An 18,743-nucleotide genomic window follows, 5' to 3' on the forward strand; every position below is an offset into this window, starting at 1 on the left:
TCTAACTACTCACTTTTTATTTAAATTGTATATTTATTTATGTTTAGAAACAAATAATTATGCACATTCATATGTTGAAAAACAAAAAGTTTTAATCATTCAATATTCAAATTTAGAGACATCTTAATTCATTTAGCTGTTCATCCAAATTAAAGTATCTTAATATTACAGAAAACAAATGGGCTTATGGTAAATGTAAAACCTTTTGCAGGGATTATAGTTGAGCTAAACAATAAGAAGAAACCAATACCTTTTGAACACTAATCATTGAAAATGCAAACGAGTTATGAACAGTGAAGAAAAATGTGACAGAAAGATAGCAACTGAGTGTTCAAATGGCTCCCATCATTGTGAACTGGTAAACATGTCTTACAAACAAAAAATAAACAAAGTAGCCTCAGTAACCAAAAATATAAGGGTCGAGAATAGAGCCTGTTAAATTTCAAATGATTACTTATATTCTGATAAAGCAAATACTCACTCATGCACCAGATATATATAGCATAACTACAAATGAATAACAAGAAAAACATTGCAGGAAGCAGATAAAGGATAAGCCAAATATACAAGGAATTTTGTACTTCACAACAAACCAATATTACCAAGTTAAACTAGGAACAAAGTCCTCCCTGCGAATGATCAAAATTTTAAATAATACAGCCAGGTCAAAAAATTTAATCATTGTATTTTCTCCCACAAAGTTAGAACTGTGTCCAATGCCTTCAAGAACATTTATGCTCTACCTTTATCCTTCCATTCACTCTTGTTTTGTTCGGGAGTCCGATGAGTCCCCGTCTTGATTTTGCCCCAACTGCTTTACACTAGCTTTGGCCTCTGCCAGGAATTTAGGATCAGGCTCATGTTTATCTGAGGGTTCTCTCATTGCCAGACAAATGTAAAATGCAATAACCACATTGACCGATATGACAGCAACGAATCCACTCACTAATGTCATAGAATGGGGAGACATGTCGGTCATACCTGTTCCAAATTGATAATGATTAGTGTAGAATCATAATTTCATAATCCACTTAGACTACCCAAGGAAAAAAATATCAGTCCAGAAAAGCATAATAAGTATGCTATTTCATGAAGATATCAGCCTTCTAGAATAACAAGAAAAGAAGTTATTTATCTTAATGCTAATAGTACCAAGAAGAACAAGAAAAGAACAATGTTTCCAGCACACTGAAATGCACGTCAGGGGAATATACGTTAGACGTAATATAGTTGTGATAACGATGACACTATTTACTATTTTATAGTTCGACTCAAACCTCATACTATGCATCAGACATAGTTGAAAGATCTCTCTCTAGAACAATGCATGAAGCATTAAAGTTTTTCTCAAAGCTTTCATCCTGGTGAAAATATTTGGTTGTATTTAATAGGTCCTGTTTTGTGGCTGTCTGACACTTGGGATAAAAGGCCGCTGTGAAGCCATCTAAAATCCAGTGCTTATTCTTTACATTTCCATAATAGTATCAACCAATATTTCTAGAGGTGGAAAATGGACGGATCCGGTCAAATTTCGGTTGGTCGACATGGGTCAAGTCAGTGAAACAGGTCATAACCCAACTCGGACAAATTTTATTTGGGTCAATATGGGTGGGGTGGTATGTATAAAATAATGGGACATAACCCAACCCGCCCAACATAACCTGAGTATTCTCTCTTTTATAAATGGACCAAATTATAAAACTAGCCCAAATACTTATTCACAAGTTCTAACTTGAGTAATTCTGTGGCCAAATTACGAAATTTCAACTGAGATACTTCTTGTTCTCTGCTCAATTAGTATTAATGATTATATAACAACAACAAACCCGGTGAAATCCCACTAAGTTGGGTCTGGGAAGGTAGAGTGTACGTAGACCTTACCACTACCTCAAGGAGGTAGAGAGGTTGTTTCTGACTAAGTTGCTCAGACTCGGGTGCGGGTGTCTGATATGGGTGCGGATCTAGAGGTCGGATCCTTCATGATCTAATTTTTCAGATTCGGGGCTATGGATCCATGTATGGATACGGGTGCGGGGATTCGCCTAAAAATAATTAAAATATCTAAAAATAGAGTTATAAAACCCAAATTATGAGATATTATGTAGAGAACTTGAGGAAAAGCTTGGAAGCAGATTGAAGGAAAAAGAGTGACATAGAAATTTCTACATAAAAGGTATTCCATTTTCTTCAATTTCACCTAAGCTTTTGTATTGATTAGAGGAATCATTAAAATCGTCCAGAGCCTGATGCCTCTATTACTGAAACATGGAGCCAGCAGGGTTGGATTTTAGCTTCAGGAGACTACCAAATGACTGGGAGGTAATCAGAGTGAGTTCCTCAAGATACTGGACAACTACAAGGGATTAGGGACCAATTGAGCAAGTGGATAGACTGTCACGGGATACCAACAAAACTGTAAAATATGCATATAAGCTCAGTACACCAACAAGGGCTCTGGCTATAGAAACATATCTGGATTTTGAAGGTCCCTTTCAAAGTAACTGTGTTTTGCCGGTTTGTGGTTAAAGAAGTTCTCCCGAAACATGAGAGCTTAATGAAGAGAGGAACATACCATGTTCAAAATGTTTTTTAGTGTAGCAGGGCCAATGAAACAAATAACCATCTTTTCCTCTATTGCCAGGTAACCAATAGACTTTGGCAGCTCTTTTGAGTATTAAAGGTTTGAGTTGGGTAGTGCCTAGAGATACTGTGGAAATGTTGGTATGCTGGGACAAATTAGCTGCACACCAAGTCAGAAGAAGTGGTGGGGTATCATCCTGGCATCGGCATGTATATGGTGAACAGCGTGGCTGGAAAGGAACTCCAAATGTTTTGAAGACGCAGCAAATTCTGAACAGGAGATTCAAATGAATTATATATTATTATTCACTTTTGATGTAAACAAGCTTTAGTACAGGATGTAGAGTCCTTAGTTAACCTCATTGGGTCCTTGTAACTGACACAAGACTGTCTTTTGCTTTTGTTTTTTCTCTCCTTTTTGGAAGTCTTGTATCTTAGGGGTTATTTCTCTTAGCAGTATCTTTGTGCTGAACTTATTGTTATTAATGAATTCTGTTACCATCTCAAAACACAGGGGAAAAAGAACTTGAAATGAGTGATATATGTGCGACATACAAAACCATTCAGGAGCAAATTAAGTACTAAAATCATAGAGAAACCTCAAATATTTACAGAATTAATTCATAAGACATAAGACTTGAGTTAATATTGTAGTTTGTTAAGATAAAACAAATTCTGTCATTGACCATACAGCAGGTCTTCAATCACGATATAAATGGCATTCCATCCTTCCAGTGCTGCCGATGGGAATTGATTTGTAACTCCAAACAGTACTCACAAAAAGAACTATTATGATAATGAGAAACAAAAGATGAAAAGGAAAGTGTTTATAGAAGTCATAAGAACAGATATTCTGCAGAGGTTGGGAACCAACAGGAGATAGTGCTACGCCATCTAACTGCTCACAATTTCAACTTAATAATCTAAGATGACAATATCCTATTATGATTCCCTTATTACATCAGCAAAAAGTGTCTCAAAAACTCATCCATCTAGAACATTTCATAATAATTGCACATAAGTTTCCAGTAACTTCTTATTAATATCATCTAGAAGTACCCCAAATGGTGACAGGTTCTCTGGCAACATAGCATGGATATTATACTTCTCTTCTCCTAGCTATTGTATCATGTATTTGATTGTTATTCTTTGTTATATAAAACTATTAATAGATAGAGCAGGAATCAAGCAAGCATTGATTGGGTAATCACCCAGATATGTATCATAGAAGCTCAGCACAGCTATACTTGGCCGCACCATGAGGCAAACTAGTCGCAAATCTGTCATAAGTACCTGCTATATTTCATCATCTTCCACTCTATCCATGTTATGGTCAATTAATAACTTAAGAAGTGGAAATCTCAGTATTTGTCCCTCGGAGGTAGACTCAGTCTGATTAATGTTGTCTTGGATGCTTTGCCTACTTGTATGCTTCCCTATTCCCAATCCCTTCCGGAGTCACTCAAAGACTGGACAAGATCAGAAGATTCTTCCTTTGGCAAGGTAACAAGGAAAAAAGAGCTTTTCACCTTTCAAGTGAAAGGAAATCATCAGAAGCAAGAAACAAGGGGGACTTGGCATCAGGAATTTGAAGCATCATAGCAAAGCTGTGAAGCTTAAATGGCTCTAGAGATATTCACAGGCTCCTCAAACACTATGGAGCAGAGTCATAAAGAGCAAGTATGGGGAATAGGACAGTTGGGTTTCCAAGGAGGTCATACTCCATATGGAATCAATCTTTGGAGGACTATCAGAAGCTATTGGCTTTTTCTCAAAAAAAACTCCCACATCCAGCATTTTGGACAGCAAACGGCGACAAAGAAGACGACAAGGATCTGCCTCGCCGCACGCCTTTTGAATTGAGGCGTCAATTAATACCAAAAACTTCAAATATTTAATTGCATATATAAATATCCAAAATCTCAATAGCAATAACATATTAGCAAATACTATATTAATTAATATAAAACTAAATTGAGTAGGGCAGAAATAAATATAAAATGTAGGCAGATTGCAGTAATGCAGCCAGTTAACAGTAGCTTCAAAATAAAAAACAAAGTAAAAAACAGAGTCTGCACTTCATCTTCTGCATATGAAAGAAGAAGAAGAGAAGAAACAAAAATCTAAAACCATACCTATTGAGTACTGAGTAGCTGAGGTCTCATCGACAGTAGTGAGGAGAANTGAGTAGGGCAGAAATAAATATAAAATGTAGGCAGATTGCAGTAATGCAGTCAGTTAACAGTAGCTTCAAAATAAAAAACAAAGTAAAAAACAGAGTCTGCACTTCATCTTCTGCATATGAAAGAAGAAGAAGAAGAGAAGAAAAAAAAATCTAAAACCATACCTATTGAGTGCTGAGTAGCTGAGGTCTCATCGTCAGTAGTGAGGAGAACTGGAGAAGAGAAGAAATTCACGAAGTAGTGAGGGAGGAGAACTGGAGAAGAGAGTCGTGAAGTAGTGAGGGAGGAGAACTGGAGAAGAGAGGGTCGCGATTCGCGAAGGTGCAAGGAGAGTCGCGACGGAGAGAAGTCCTAGGTTCGTAAAAACGCCAAATAAACCATAATATTAACTTTTAATTATTAAATCAGATCTTTAAAAAAAAAAAGTGACGCCTTGTTGCCTCACCTCGCAGCGTCACCATTCGCCTTGTGGTCGCCTTTCTGAACTCGCCACGCCTCATCGTCTTTGGTGAGGGGCGAGCACCTTTCAGAACACTGCCCACATCAGAGTGGTTAATGGGAACAAGACCAGGTTTAGAAAGACAAATGGATCGGGACAAGGAGCTTTAAAGACATGTTTCCAGATTTATTTGTTATAGCCTTAGACCAACATAAATGAGTTGCCGAGATGTGGACACAACAAGGGTGGGACCTTAGATTCAGAAGAATGTTGAATGATTGGGAGATACCTAGACTTGTGGAACTGTTTAACCAGTTGGAGAGTTATCAAGGGTTACAAGAAGGTGCAGATTGCCTATGGTGGAGTGGACATGAAAGTGGAGCATATAAGGTCACCTGGCTTCTAGCTAAAGAAGCAACTTTGACACATGAAAACTTGATCAAAAGGAATATTGCTCTCTGCTCTAGATGATTCCTTTGCGAAAAGGAAGCTGAGACAATAACCCATTTGTTCCTACACTGCAGTATTACAGATCAACTATGGAAGATTTTCATCAATCTCAAAAGCATAGACTGGACAATGCCAAGCAAGATTGTTGACACTCTTTTTAGCTGGGAGGAAGTAAGAGCGGGTCCAGGAAACAGAGAGAGATGGAGGATCATCCCATCATGTAGTTGATGGACTATTTGGAAGGAAAGAAATGATAGATGTTTGAGGATAGAAGGAGTTTAGTACAGGATACTAAGCTAAAATGCATTTTGCTTTTCTGTTTTTGGTGCACCAAACTGTATGTTAGTGATACTGAATCAATCCTAGATGTCCTAGGCACCATTTAGGATTGGTTCATATCTGGTATATTATGCATCCAATCCATTTGTAAATTTTTTTCCAGTACTACCTAAGTACTGGTTTTAATACAAAGTTACATTACTCAAAAAAAAGTTGGCCCGGACACCACAGTCATCAAAAAAACAAAAAAATAATTTAAAGAAAAATGTCACGTGTGCTATTTAAGACATAAGCAAGGGGCACATTTAAGAGTGATCTACCAAACCTTACAACCCCCAGCCAACAAACAAGTTTTCTTCTTTCTCATTTGAATATTTGACAAAAGACAACTTCATAATTCTCTATTCACCATGACAAACCTCTCCCATTCTCGAGCAGAGCTCGGTGTTAGTATAATCACACAATCAGCATAAAACATAACTACAACAATCCCCTCACCAATATCCCATTAATTCAATTGACAGAACATATTGTGAAGCCAGCATATAATTATTTTCCCTGGAACTTAGATAAAAGTGTGAAACAACTTTGGTTCCCTTTGGATACATTGACTCAGATAGGCAAAGAAATCATCTCAACCACCAAAGACTACAGGGCAACAATTGTTGAGCATTAATGGGCATAAATCTACCACACTTATTCTCATGTTCCATAAACTGATGGGTACGAACAAAATACCACTGTGATCAACTGTAAAAGCACAAAAAAGAAAAGGGCAAGATTCTCAAGCATAACAATGGGAAAAAAGGCATAGTCAAAGATTTTTGAATAATGAATTAGTCAGAAGAGAATATATTAGTTATCTAAGACCAAACAATACCTACTTTAGACGGGCTATCAGCTTCTGGCACATATGATAGTCCAGATTTTTAAACCAAATCTTTTATCAAGTAAAATTTGCATCAGAAAAATTCAGGGAAGCTTTTCTTAAAAAAATATAAATAGGGAAAGCTTACCAGGAATTAAGTTGTGATTGAAGGCGTACAAAATTGCAATTGGAGCTGCCCACATAATCAACGATGTAATAAAGAACTTATTAACAACTCCCGCCATAGTTGCTGCTGTCAACCTGTGAGATGAAACAGAAAGGATTAAGTATAATCTGATAGAATCGTCTATGAAAGGACAGAAAAAAGAACCCAATTAAAATGAATCTGAATCATGGAAAAAAGGAAGATCATAAGGTAACCTCTCTTTTTTCCTTCATACATCATTCTCGTCATAGACATGGACAGTTTTTTTTTTTGATAAAGTAATTAAATGATATTCGAAAGCATCAAGAAGATGCGAAGTTACAAAAGCACAGTGTGCAAGAAAGCTGCTCCAAACAGAAAAATATGGAGCTAGGCAAAAACTTGTGAAATGGTCAAAAGGGAACCCTACTACTCTACTATACTAGAGATAAGGGAACAAACTAACAAAATCCAAAAGGTTATCCACACTGATTACATTGGCAAAAAAGTGCCAGCTAAATAAACTAACTAGGCATTGGGCTTTAAGAGTACAGAAAGAGGTTGATATTCCATTAAAGCATCTGTTGTTTCTCTCTTTCCGTATACTCCAAAAAATGGCTGCTGGGATCATTCTCCAGATCTTTCTGATGGATTTGTCAACTCTCCACAATATCCAACTGGCATAAGCATCCTTCATGTTGTAGGGCATTACCCATTGTAGGCCAAGCATAGAGTAGAAAAAATACCATAGGCTAACTGCTGCAGGGCAGTGCAAAAAAGGTGATTAACACTCTCATTGGTTTGCTTGCACATGACACATCTGTTGATGAGGATTACACCTTTTTTCCTAAGGTTGTCTTGTGTTAGGCATACTTCCTTCAAGGCAGTCCAGGTGAAACAAGAAACTATGAGGGGTTGCCTAGTTTTCCAGACATGTTTCCAAGACCAAATTAGTAGAATGCCATTCTGGGAGCTCATATTTTTGTAGCACTCTTTCACAGTGTAGGTCTTCTCCTTAGAATTACCCCAAAGAATCTTGTCTTGATCTTCGACCACCATTGTAGTGTTTTGCAGAGTTTCTAAGAGGGAAAGGAGGTCATTAATCTCCCAATCTTGAAAGTTCCTTCTGAAAATAAGGAGTCCAATAGTTGTTGTCTCTGTACTGGGCTATAGTTGCCTCTTTGTCGGAGGCTATCTGGAACAAGGAGGGGAAATAGTCTTTTAGCCTAGAGTTCCCAAGCCATTTGTCTTGCCAAAATCTGATCTCGAGTCCATTACCAGCCTTGAAGGATACTTCCCCGAAGAAATTATCTTGGAAACTGCTTATGTGTTTCCAGACCCCAACACCATGGGGTTCAGTGCTTTTCATTGGACACCAGTGATCTTGAATGCCATATTTAGCCTTGATGATGTCTCTCCAAAACCCAACCTCAGTTTGTCCATATCTCCAGAGCCACTTCTCCTTCTGAGCCTATCCATTTGTTTCAAAATTGAACTTGGTATTGGAAATAGAGACATGCAGTACGTAGGAATATTGTCTAGTACATTGTTGATGAGAGTGAGCCTACCTCCCATGGAGAGGTATTGCATTTTCCATGTAGCAAGTCTCTTTTCCATTTTTTCAATAACTCCATTCCAAATTCCAGAAGATTTGAAACTTGCCCCCAGGGGAAGACCTAGATAGGTGGTGGGTAAGGACCCTGTTTTGCAACTAAGTATGCCAGCAAGTTCCTCTAGATTGGCCACCTGATTAACCGGATATATAACATAGAGCATGTTAAAATAGAGTCTAGAGATAGCTTCAAAAACTATAAGGGTGGTGTTGAGATTGGAGATTGTTGCCTATCAGCTCCACAAAAAATGAGAGTGTCGTCCGCATAAAGAAGGTGAGAGACATTGACAGTGGTGGCTGGATTGCTGCCTACTTGAAATCCTTGAATCCATTGAAGTTCTTTAGCCCTAGCTAGAAACTGAGATAGTCCTTCCATAGCCTGAATGATTAGAAAAGAAGAGAGTGGATCCCCTGCCTCAACCCCTTTTGAGTAGAGAAAAATCCAACTAGACTTCTGTTGATTAGAACTGAGAACTTCACTGTTGAAATGCAGAAGTATATCCATCTTATCCACCTATCACCAAAGCCCAATTGTTTTTTTGAACTTGGTAACTTCTATCACCAAAGCCCAATTGTTTCAGTATGTTGACTGGATATGCCCAGTTAAGCTGGTCAAAGGCTTTCTCTATGTCCAATTTGCATAAGATTCCATACTCACCACTCTTGATTCTCCGGTCTAGCACCTCATTAGCAATCAAGGATGCATCAGTTATCTGCCTATTCTTTAAAAATGCACTCTGCTGCCCCGAGACTAAAGAATTCACCACCTTTTTCATCCTTTCTGCTAGGTTTTAGCCAACAACTTATAGACACTGCCTATGAGGCTTATAGGTCGATAGTCTTTAAGCTCTACAGCACCTTTCTTCTTTGGGATTAGAGCAATAAAAGAAGCATTACTAGACCTCACCATTTGGCAATTCTGGTGAAAGAAATTGAAAGCTGCTAGTATATCATCTTTAATGAAGCACCGTGATTTTTGGAAGAAAGCCATGGTGTAACCATCAGGGCCTGGGGCTTTGTCAGGGGCACAAGCCATAAGAGCACTAGAGATCTCCAATTCAGTGAAAGGAAGTTCAAGTTCCTCCTTTTCTTCTATACTAAGGGTGGACATGTTCTCAAAAACAGCTGAGGGTCTCCAGGATTTAGCTTCCTTGTATATTTGTTGATAATACTCCAGAATGCCATCCTTTATCCTTCATTTATCTTCAATCAGTTCATCTCCTATTCTCAATCTGTCATTGGAGTTGCCCCTTTTATATGAATTGGCCATTCTCCGAAAGAACTTTGTGTTCTTGTCCCCCTCTTTAAGCCATAAGCATTTAGATTTTTGCCTCAATGAGATCTCTTCAGCTGTTGCAATTTGTTGAAGCTGCAGTTTCAGATTCAAGGACTGTGTTTTCTCGTGTTGAAAGGGTTCTGATTTCAGCTAATTGATCCAACTTCCCCAGTTCCAAAAGAGCTTTAGTTTTTAGGTTTCAATGTTTCCATACACCTCTCTGGGCCATTTAGAAATGTCTTTCTTTAGGTTTTTGAGTTTCTGTAACAGCACAAAGTCTGGGGTACCCTGGATAATGTAGGACTGCCACTATCCTTTTATCATATCAATGAATTCTTCCGCTTGAAGCCACATGTTCTCAAATTTGAAGTAGGATGGTGATGCCTCCCAATCTCCACTTTCCAGGATGATGGGTTTATGATCTGAAATTACTTTTGGCATTGTGTATTGTTTGATAGCTCTGAACATCTCACTCCATTCTGATGAATAAAGAAACCTGTCATTTCTTGAGGCTTGGAGTGTCTCCTCCCCTCTAGACCAGGTGAACTGTGCTCCTTGGAGAGGAGGATCAATCAGTTCAAGATCCAAAATGGTATTGGAGAAACCTTGCATAGCACTGGATCTTCTAGTACAGTTTAGCCTTTCACCCTCGAATCTACACATATTGAAGTCTCCTCCTATGACCCATAGATCAGACCACAACCCCCTGATTGATGCTAACTCCAACCAAAGGTCCTCCCTTTCTGGACTGGTATGAGGTCCATATACTCTGGTGAACACCCAGTTGAAGTCTTCAGAGGTGCTCTCAAATCTACATGACAGGGAAAAGGCCCCTGCCTCTGACTCAACACAATTCCAAGCTCTTTTGTCCCATAAAATTAATAGCCCTCCTTTGGTGCCAATTGCTTTGACTTCTGCCCAGAAGAGCCAATTATTCCCCCATATTGTCTAATTAGAGATGGATTCCAAGACTCTATTTTGGTTTCCAGTAAACAAACAATGTTTGCTCCCCACTTTTGGATAAGAGATTTCAAAGTACTTCTGTTATCTTTATTATTGAGACCATGTACATTCCAATTGAGTATTTTAACTCTCATTTGGAATGAGCCTTGTGGTACCTGCCCCTATCTTTCTTTCCACTTCCATCTTGGAGACCCTAATCCAGCTTTTTAAGTTCATTTGTTGCTATGATTTTCCCTTTTTTTGCATCCCCAGACTTCTTCCCTTGTTCAAGAATCTGAGTTTTCCTCTTCTCCTCCATTCTTATTCTTAATATAATATCCAGAATTTCATGCTCGAAACCTAAAACATTTACCCCAAGCACTTTGCGAGCCTTCATCATAGTAAATTTGGTCCATTTTGACGTTTCCGCCACAGTCGGTGAATCAACAGTTTGTGGTGAATGATCATTATGCCACGGTAGAGGAAGAAAACTGTTGAACGACTGAGAAGAGAGACTGGAATTGGAATCGTACCCTGAGGTGGGAATAGGATCTTGTGTGTATATGCCCAAAGAAGGAGCAGATATTTCTGCTTCGTCATCCGCTTCAAGCTGAGAAAAGACTCCTGCCTTATGCTCCAAATTCTGGTGATTAGATGCTTGAACTTCCAATTCCAAAGGATCGAAGGATGTTGCACTGAAGGAAGTTGAAGGTTTGAAGTTGCATGGGTCTGCTTTGGCAATGGAGGCTCTCCATGATTGCATTCAGTTATGTTCCTTGTGTTGGTTCCTTTTGTTTGGGCTTTCGGAATAATAATCATTATTCCAGTCTGAATAAGTTCTCCCATGGTAGTGTCGGGCCGGCCCATTTAAATTGAAATTTAAATGACCCTTTCTTTTGTCCACAGATTCCTCACATGGATTTTTAACTCTGATGTCACGTGGGACTGTATGGGACTGTGCTCCCAGCAGCTTTTCAACCCTAGCCGACTCAGGGTTTTGTCCAGTGGGTAAAGGAGAGGACTGGATCTCTGTAATTAAAGCCAAATCGAACAACCAGCCAGCAAATTCGAAATTCAAACTTGCCGGGAATTTCATGACTGAATTTTTGACACAAATACGAGCCTAGAGAAAGTGGGATCTGTTCTTTGTATCTTCGTCAACTCCAATGAAGCCTCCGCATTTGTCCCATATATGCTCGAATGTGTCCATGGTCCAAGCATTTAAGGGAATCCCAAATACTTTTAGCCAGCTGTTTCCGGTGGCTCCCCTGTCTAAGAGTTGATATTTTTTGACCACCACGACAGGGTGAGGTGCCTTCCGTTCCAAAACCATTCCCCAGCTTTAACTCTTATTGCTTCTTGTCTCGAAGGGAACTCGAAGAGGAATTTATTGTGGTCAAGGGGCGTGGCTTTGAAGCAAGCAGTGACTTTCCATCTAGAGATGAACCATTTTTGAATTAACTCAAGGTCATTGAAAGTGCCGATTAAGCTTCAGTGAAGAGGATGGTTATCATTGACTCCACCTATGCTTGCTGGTTGGCTGATTTCTGGCCAGCTTACTATGCTAGCAGCATCCCGATAGGATTTTGTCAATGGAGACAGTATTGGTGGTGACCCTGACTTGTTGATTTCCCCAGAAATCGAATGATTTTAGTCGCGAAATCTGTCCACCCACTGTTATAGCTCATCTCCAGAATGATTACTGCAGCTTTAGAGGAGCCATGCCATACTTCAATGCGAACAAATCTGCCATATACGTTGAATTTTTGATAGACTCTGTATAGGTTGTGCTATTGTTTTCTACCCCACCTTCTGTATAGTTGTCTAGAACCCTTTGAAGCTTGTACTAGGATCTCACATACCCATCTTAGATTGTGTGGATCTAAGACCTTACTTGTAAATCTCCTGCCTCTAATGTGTATCCCATGTATTCTTGAGTTCGAAAGATTTATCCCCACTAATGTAAAAAAGAGCTTTTCCTCCATAAGGAAAGAAAATTTCGGTGGTCTGAAGCTACCGGAGGAAAGGATTCCTCAGGCCGTAAGGACCTTTAGGAGATTGCCTTGGGACTAGTGCCTGAGAGCATTTTTTGTGATAATCTCTGACATGGACAGTTTTATGCAATAATCATAACTATATTACGTCTAAGGTATATTCCCCTGAGATGCATTTCAGAGTGCTGGAAACAGTGTTCTTTTCTTGTTCTTCTTGGTACTATTAGCATTAAGATAAATAACTTCTTTTCTTGTTAAACTAGAAGGTTGATATCTTCATGAAATGGCATACTTATTATGCTTTTCTGGACTGATATTTTTTTCCTTGGTAGTCTAAGTGGATTATGAAATTATGATTCTACACTATTCATTATCAACTTGGAACAGGTGTGACTGATATGTCTCCCCATTCTATGACATTAGTGAGTAGATTTGTTGTTGTCATACCAGTCAATGTGGTTATTGCATTTTATATTTGTCTGGCAATGAGAGAACCCTCAGATAAACATGAGCCTGATCCTAAATTTATGGCAGAGGCCAAAGCTAGTGTAAAGCAGTTGGGGCAAAATCAAGACGGGGACTCGTTGGACTCCCGAACAAAACAAGAGTGAATGGAAGGATAAAGGTAGGCATTGGACACAGTTCTAACTTTGTGGGAGAAAAGGGCACAATGATTAAATTTTTTGACCTGACTGTATTATTTAAAATTTTCATCATTTGCAAGGAGGACTTTGTTCCTAGTTTAACTTGGTGATATTGGTTTGTTGTGAAGTACAAACTTCCTTGTATATTTGGTTTATAGCGAGGATGACTGCAAAACTTACAAGACTCTAGATCGACATCCTCCTTAAAGTATAACATGCAACCTTTTTCACAACAATCAATTCTTATCGAGGAGAGTCCTAACATAGACACCAATGCATTTGCTTTATAATAAGAAGCAGGAATCTCTACATTGGGATCAACTAATTCCTTCATAAGATCTATCATAGAGTCCATTGCTCCTTGAGAAATATTATTGTCAGATTTGATACTTAACAATCTAACTGCAACAGACAGACAATTTAGAGTGTGGACTCCCATTGAACAAAGGACGAATACAATCACGCAATTGTTCATAAAAAGTGTTTGCTTCTTCATTGGGAGTTTCTTCTACATTTTCCCCAAATTTAAAATCAGAATGCATCTCAAAAGCATCATCAACCATATCTGACATTCTAGAACCATGGACATAATTATGCACTATAGATCTACTACTTTCACCAACAATAAAGTTACTAAACATAGTGTCACTTTCAACCTCACCATGACTAGTCCAAATTGTATACCCTGGTTTGAATCCATTCATCATAAGATGCATAGCAACATTCTCTGTTGTATGATGTCTCACATTTTCACAATTAACACAAGGACACCTAATCAATCTTGAAGTTAAAAAATCATCAAGTGTCTTTGCTTGATTTTTAAAACTAGTGACACCTTTTGCAAATTCCAGAATGATACCCGCTCGACCAGGATTGTTTCTATTATACATCCAACTACAATCAGATTCCATCTACACAAACAATAATGATAATTTTAAACTTTCAAATAATGAATCAAACAAGCTAAGGGTTAATTCAAAATTAGTTAGAGTTAATGTTGTTAAGTTGTTGAAATAAGTTCAAATAAACCACATTATATCAAATAATGAGTAAAACTAGCTAGGGGTTAATTAAGCTTTATTTGAACTTATTTCAACAACTAAACAATATTAACTCTAACTAGTTTTGAATTAATTCCACCAACTAAACCACATTATTTCAAATAATGAAAAACTAGCTAGGGGTTTATTAAACTTTATTTGAACTTATTTCAACAACTAAACAACATTAACTCTAATTAGTTTTGAATTGATTCCAACAACTAAATAACATTAACTCTAACTAGTTTTGAATTAATTCAACCAACTAAACCACATTATTTCAAATAAGGAGTAAAACTAGCTAGCGGTTAATTAAACTTTATTTGAACTTATTTCAACAACTAAACAACATTGCCTCTAACTAGTTTTAAATTAATTCAACCAACTAAACCACATTATATCAAATAATGAATCAAACTAGCTAGGGGTTAATTAAACTTTATTTGAACTTATTTCAACAACTAAACAACAATAACTCTAACTAGTTTTGAATTAATTCTACCAACTAAATCCACCAACTAAACCACATTATTTAGTTGAACTTATTTCAACAACTAACAATATTAACTCTAACTAGTTTTGAATTAATTCCACCAACTAAACCACATTATTTCAAATAATGAATCAAACTAGTTAAGGGTTAATTAAACTATATTTGAACTTATTTCAACAACTAAACAACATTAACTCTAACTAGTTTTGAATTAATTCCACCAACTAAACCACATTATTTATTTGAACTTATTTCAACAACTAAACAGCATTAACTCTAACTAATTTTGAATTAATTTCAATAACTAAACCACATTATTTCAAATAATGAGTCAAACTAGCTAGGGGTTAATTAAACTTTATTTGAACTTATTTCAACAACTAAACAACATTAACTCTAACTAGTTTTATTAATTCCAACAACTAAGCCACATTATTTCAAATAATGAGTCAAACTAGCTAGGGATTAATTAAACTTTATTTGAACTTATTTCAACAACTAAACAACATTAACTCTAACTAGTTTTGAATTAATTCCAACAACTAAATCCACCAACTAATAGAATCAACTAGAGTCGGTACTTATGCTTAACAAACACATTATTCCTAAATTTAAAGCTAAGTGTCAACACTAGATGGACACAAATTGATCTTGAAAGAAAATGAATTTTGCCATCAATAGGATCAACTAGTGTTGGTACTTATGCTTAACAAACGCATTATTCCTAAATTAAAGCTTAGTATCAACACTAGATGGACACAAATAGATTTTGCAAGAAAATCAATTTTGTCATCAATAGGATCAACTAGTGTTGGTACTTATGCTTAACAGACATTCTTCCTAAATTAGCTTGTCTTCCTAAATTAAAGACAAGTGTCAAGACTAGATGGACACAAATCGATCTTGCAAGAAAATCAATTTTGTATTGATCAACTAATGTTGGTACTTATGCTTAATAAACACATTATCCCTAAATTAAAGCAAAGTGTCAAGACTAGATGGACACAAATCGATCTTGCAAGAAAATCAATTTTGTCGTCAATAAGATCAACTAGTGATGGTACTTATGCTTAACAAATATATTATTTCTAAATTTAAAGTTAAGTGTCAACACTAGATGGACACAAATTGATTTTGCAAGAAAATCAATTTTGTCATCAATAGGATCAACTAGTGTTGGTACTTACGCTAAACAAACACATTATCACCAAATAAAAGTCAAGTGTCAACACTATATGGACACAAATCGATCTTGCAAGTAAATCAATTTTGTCATCTATAGGATCAACTAATGTTGTCACTTATGCTAAACAAACACATTATCACTAAAGAACACTATAAAAATTCAAACAAACAAACCGAAGCAAAATGCAAATGTTGTACATTGAATAAAAGAAATCTAATATATACAAGAATTAAACTTATCGAGGAAAAATTAACTTGACTTTTTTTAATTAGGGATGGAGATGGAAGGGTTGGCGGCAGTTGGCTTGATGGCGTCAGAGATTGGAACAACCTTTAATTAGATTGTACCCCTACACTTAAAATTGTGTACATCAAATTTAGTACATTCTATAGTTGTGGAACTTTTTCTTTAAAAAACTAGTTTAACAATAGACAGATAGCACAAATTCTGTTTAAATTAACCTAGCCCCAACCCTCATTTTGGACTCTTGACCAATTTTGAATCATTTTTAGAGCCCGTTTGGATTGGCTTAAAACAAGTAGCTTTTAAGTCAAAAATAAAAAGTCAAATTGAAATGACTTTTAAGTCGAAAAATAAAAAGTAGGGGGCGACCTACTTTTGGTTTTTCACTTATTTTAAGTCATTTTTAACTTATTTTAAGTCATTTTTGACCTTGCCAAACATTTTCTAACTTATTTTAAGTAGGTTTGACCAACTTTTAAATCGATCCAAACATTCTCTTAGTAATATCATTTAATACTTTGAAAATTGGTGAGGGGTGGGGCACAATGCTTCTAGATCCAAAATTGGAGAGAAGTCACTATCATTGTTCATTAATTGGTACTATTGACGTCTACTTAGATTTTTTAGTATCAATGTGAAATTTAATTACAAAAATAATTGCATTTAGGTATAGCTCTTTTAGATTCTAAGTCGTGCTAATTGATTGAGCTACATATAGGATCGGGAGGTATGACATAGCTTTTCTCTAATTTAATTTTTTGAACATTATTTCAGTATGGGTGTGAAATTTGATTTTTATATTAATATATGGAAGGAAAAAAAAGAGAAAAAACAAAAAGGGGTTGAAAGTAGGTTGTAGCTTTGGGAGGGCGAATGAAGAGGTTATATATATTGGAGAAATCTGATTATTTCTGATGGAATTTATACTTGTGAAGATGTGACTTTTGTCATCCCTACCATGGTTTCAGACCCAAGTTCCAACACCCTAGTGCTCGATCATCTAATTTGATCCTAAGTTTTTTTTTTCAATTTGAATTTGATAGAGATGAGTCAACCATCAGTGGTACTAGCAACGCTTCATTTTTACAACTCATCTGATGGAAGATATGCATGTCTAACTTAACATTCCAACTCAAAATAATGAATAAATAAATTCCAACTCAAAAAAATCAAAGCTTCATTTTTACATGGGCAAGGATTCGTCTGTAAATGAATCAAAAAGAGCATGAAAAAAAGTAAACTTACCTTATAAAGAAAATGCCTATCTTGAATTCTGATTCTCACCCCGAGCTGCTGCGCGCGCGAGCTCCTGCGACGGCGAGCTTCTGCGACTTGAGAGCTGCGGCGCCGGTGATCTGTGTGACGGCGAGATCTGCTGCAGCGCCAGCGACCTGCGGCGACGGCGGTGACCTGCTGCGACGGCGAGAGCTGCTGCGTCGGCGAGCGTGAGAGGGGCGAGCAGTGGTTTGCCTGAACGTGAGGGAGGCGTTTGACAATAGGAAAGAACACAGGGTTTTTAGGGATTGGGAAAAATAATTGGCAGCTAATATAAAATTAGTGACCTACGGAAGTCCATAATTGTTTTTCAAAAAAAAAAAAATTAATATACCGACATCACGAATATTTTCTAAAAATTATATATATAAATGTTTAAATTACCGACCTTTTGATGTCGGTATTGTCAAGTAAAATTATTAAATATCTTTAATAAATATCGATATTGAGAGATCGATACTGTTTAAATTAAATAATAATCTAAAGATACCGACCAGTTGAGATTGGTATTGCTTAATTTATTTTAATATACTGCATCTCTTAAGGTCAATTTTATTAATATCTACTACTTTTATATATATATCATACTTTAGAAGTGGGGGTTCCTCAACTACTACCAAACCAATCAAAAATTGTCACGTGGGGCTAATTAATATTTCTTTCTTTTATATAATATTTTCTATTTCTACTTTCTATTTCTTTCTATTAATATTTCTTTCTTTTATATAATATTTTCTATTTCTACTTTCTATTTCTTTCTATTATATTCTATTTTCTATTCTGCTTCTATCTATTTCATTTTAAATTTGTTTACTTACTATATATCATCATCATACTTCATACTATTTAAGTGGTGGTTCCCTTGGACTACCAACTTACTATATATCATCATCATACTTCATACTATATATATATATATATTTTATTTTTTTTATCATACTATATAAGTGGTGGTTCCCTTGGACTACCAAGGGTATTTTCGTCATTTCCTTCCTTAAAAGAGCTCCTATCATACTATATAAGTCGTGGTTCCCTTGGACTACCAACTTACTATATATCATCATCATACTTCATACTATATATATATATATATT

General features: G+C 36.6%; 1 protein-coding gene across 3 annotated transcripts; it reads right to left on the bottom strand.

Moving 5' to 3' along the window:
• Positions 1-548: 548 nt before the first annotated feature.
• LOC125864572 (uncharacterized) lies at positions 549-17,885 on the bottom strand. Of its 3 annotated transcripts, none has more exons than XM_049544594.1 (4): positions 17,620-17,884; positions 16,385-16,480; positions 6,948-7,060; positions 549-981 (listed from the first exon to the last, which is right to left on the bottom strand). In XM_049544594.1, exons 3-4 carry the CDS (start codon positions 7,042-7,044, stop codon positions 758-760), a joined length of 321 nt encoding a protein of 106 aa, XP_049400551.1. In that variant the 5' UTR covers positions 7,045-7,060; positions 16,385-16,480; positions 17,620-17,884; the 3' UTR covers positions 549-757. The 3 variants fall into 3 exon arrangements, with proteins under 3 accessions (XP_049400551.1, XP_049400567.1, XP_049400559.1); XM_049544610.1 differs by having other exon boundaries at positions 16,385-16,485; XM_049544602.1 differs by lacking the exon at positions 16,385-16,480 and having other exon boundaries at positions 17,620-17,885.
• Between the last annotated feature and the right edge of the window lie 858 nt (positions 17,886-18,743).

This window comes from Solanum stenotomum, chromosome 1 (assembly GCF_019186545.1).
Source record: "Solanum stenotomum isolate F172 chromosome 1, ASM1918654v1, whole genome shotgun sequence".
Classification (NCBI taxonomy): Eukaryota; Viridiplantae; Streptophyta; class Magnoliopsida; order Solanales; family Solanaceae; genus Solanum; species Solanum stenotomum.

What these genes read in the sequence shown, in the direction of transcription:
- LOC125864572 (XM_049544602.1), bottom strand. Translation starts at nt 7,044, where the DNA reads ATGGCGGGAGTTGTTAATAAGTTCTTTATTACATCGTTGATTATGTGG. An exon ending in CAATCACAACTTAATTCCTG is followed by an intron (nt 982 to 6,947) that starts GTAAGCTTTCCC and finishes AATTTGGAACAG; the next exon opens with GTATGACCGACATGTCTCCC.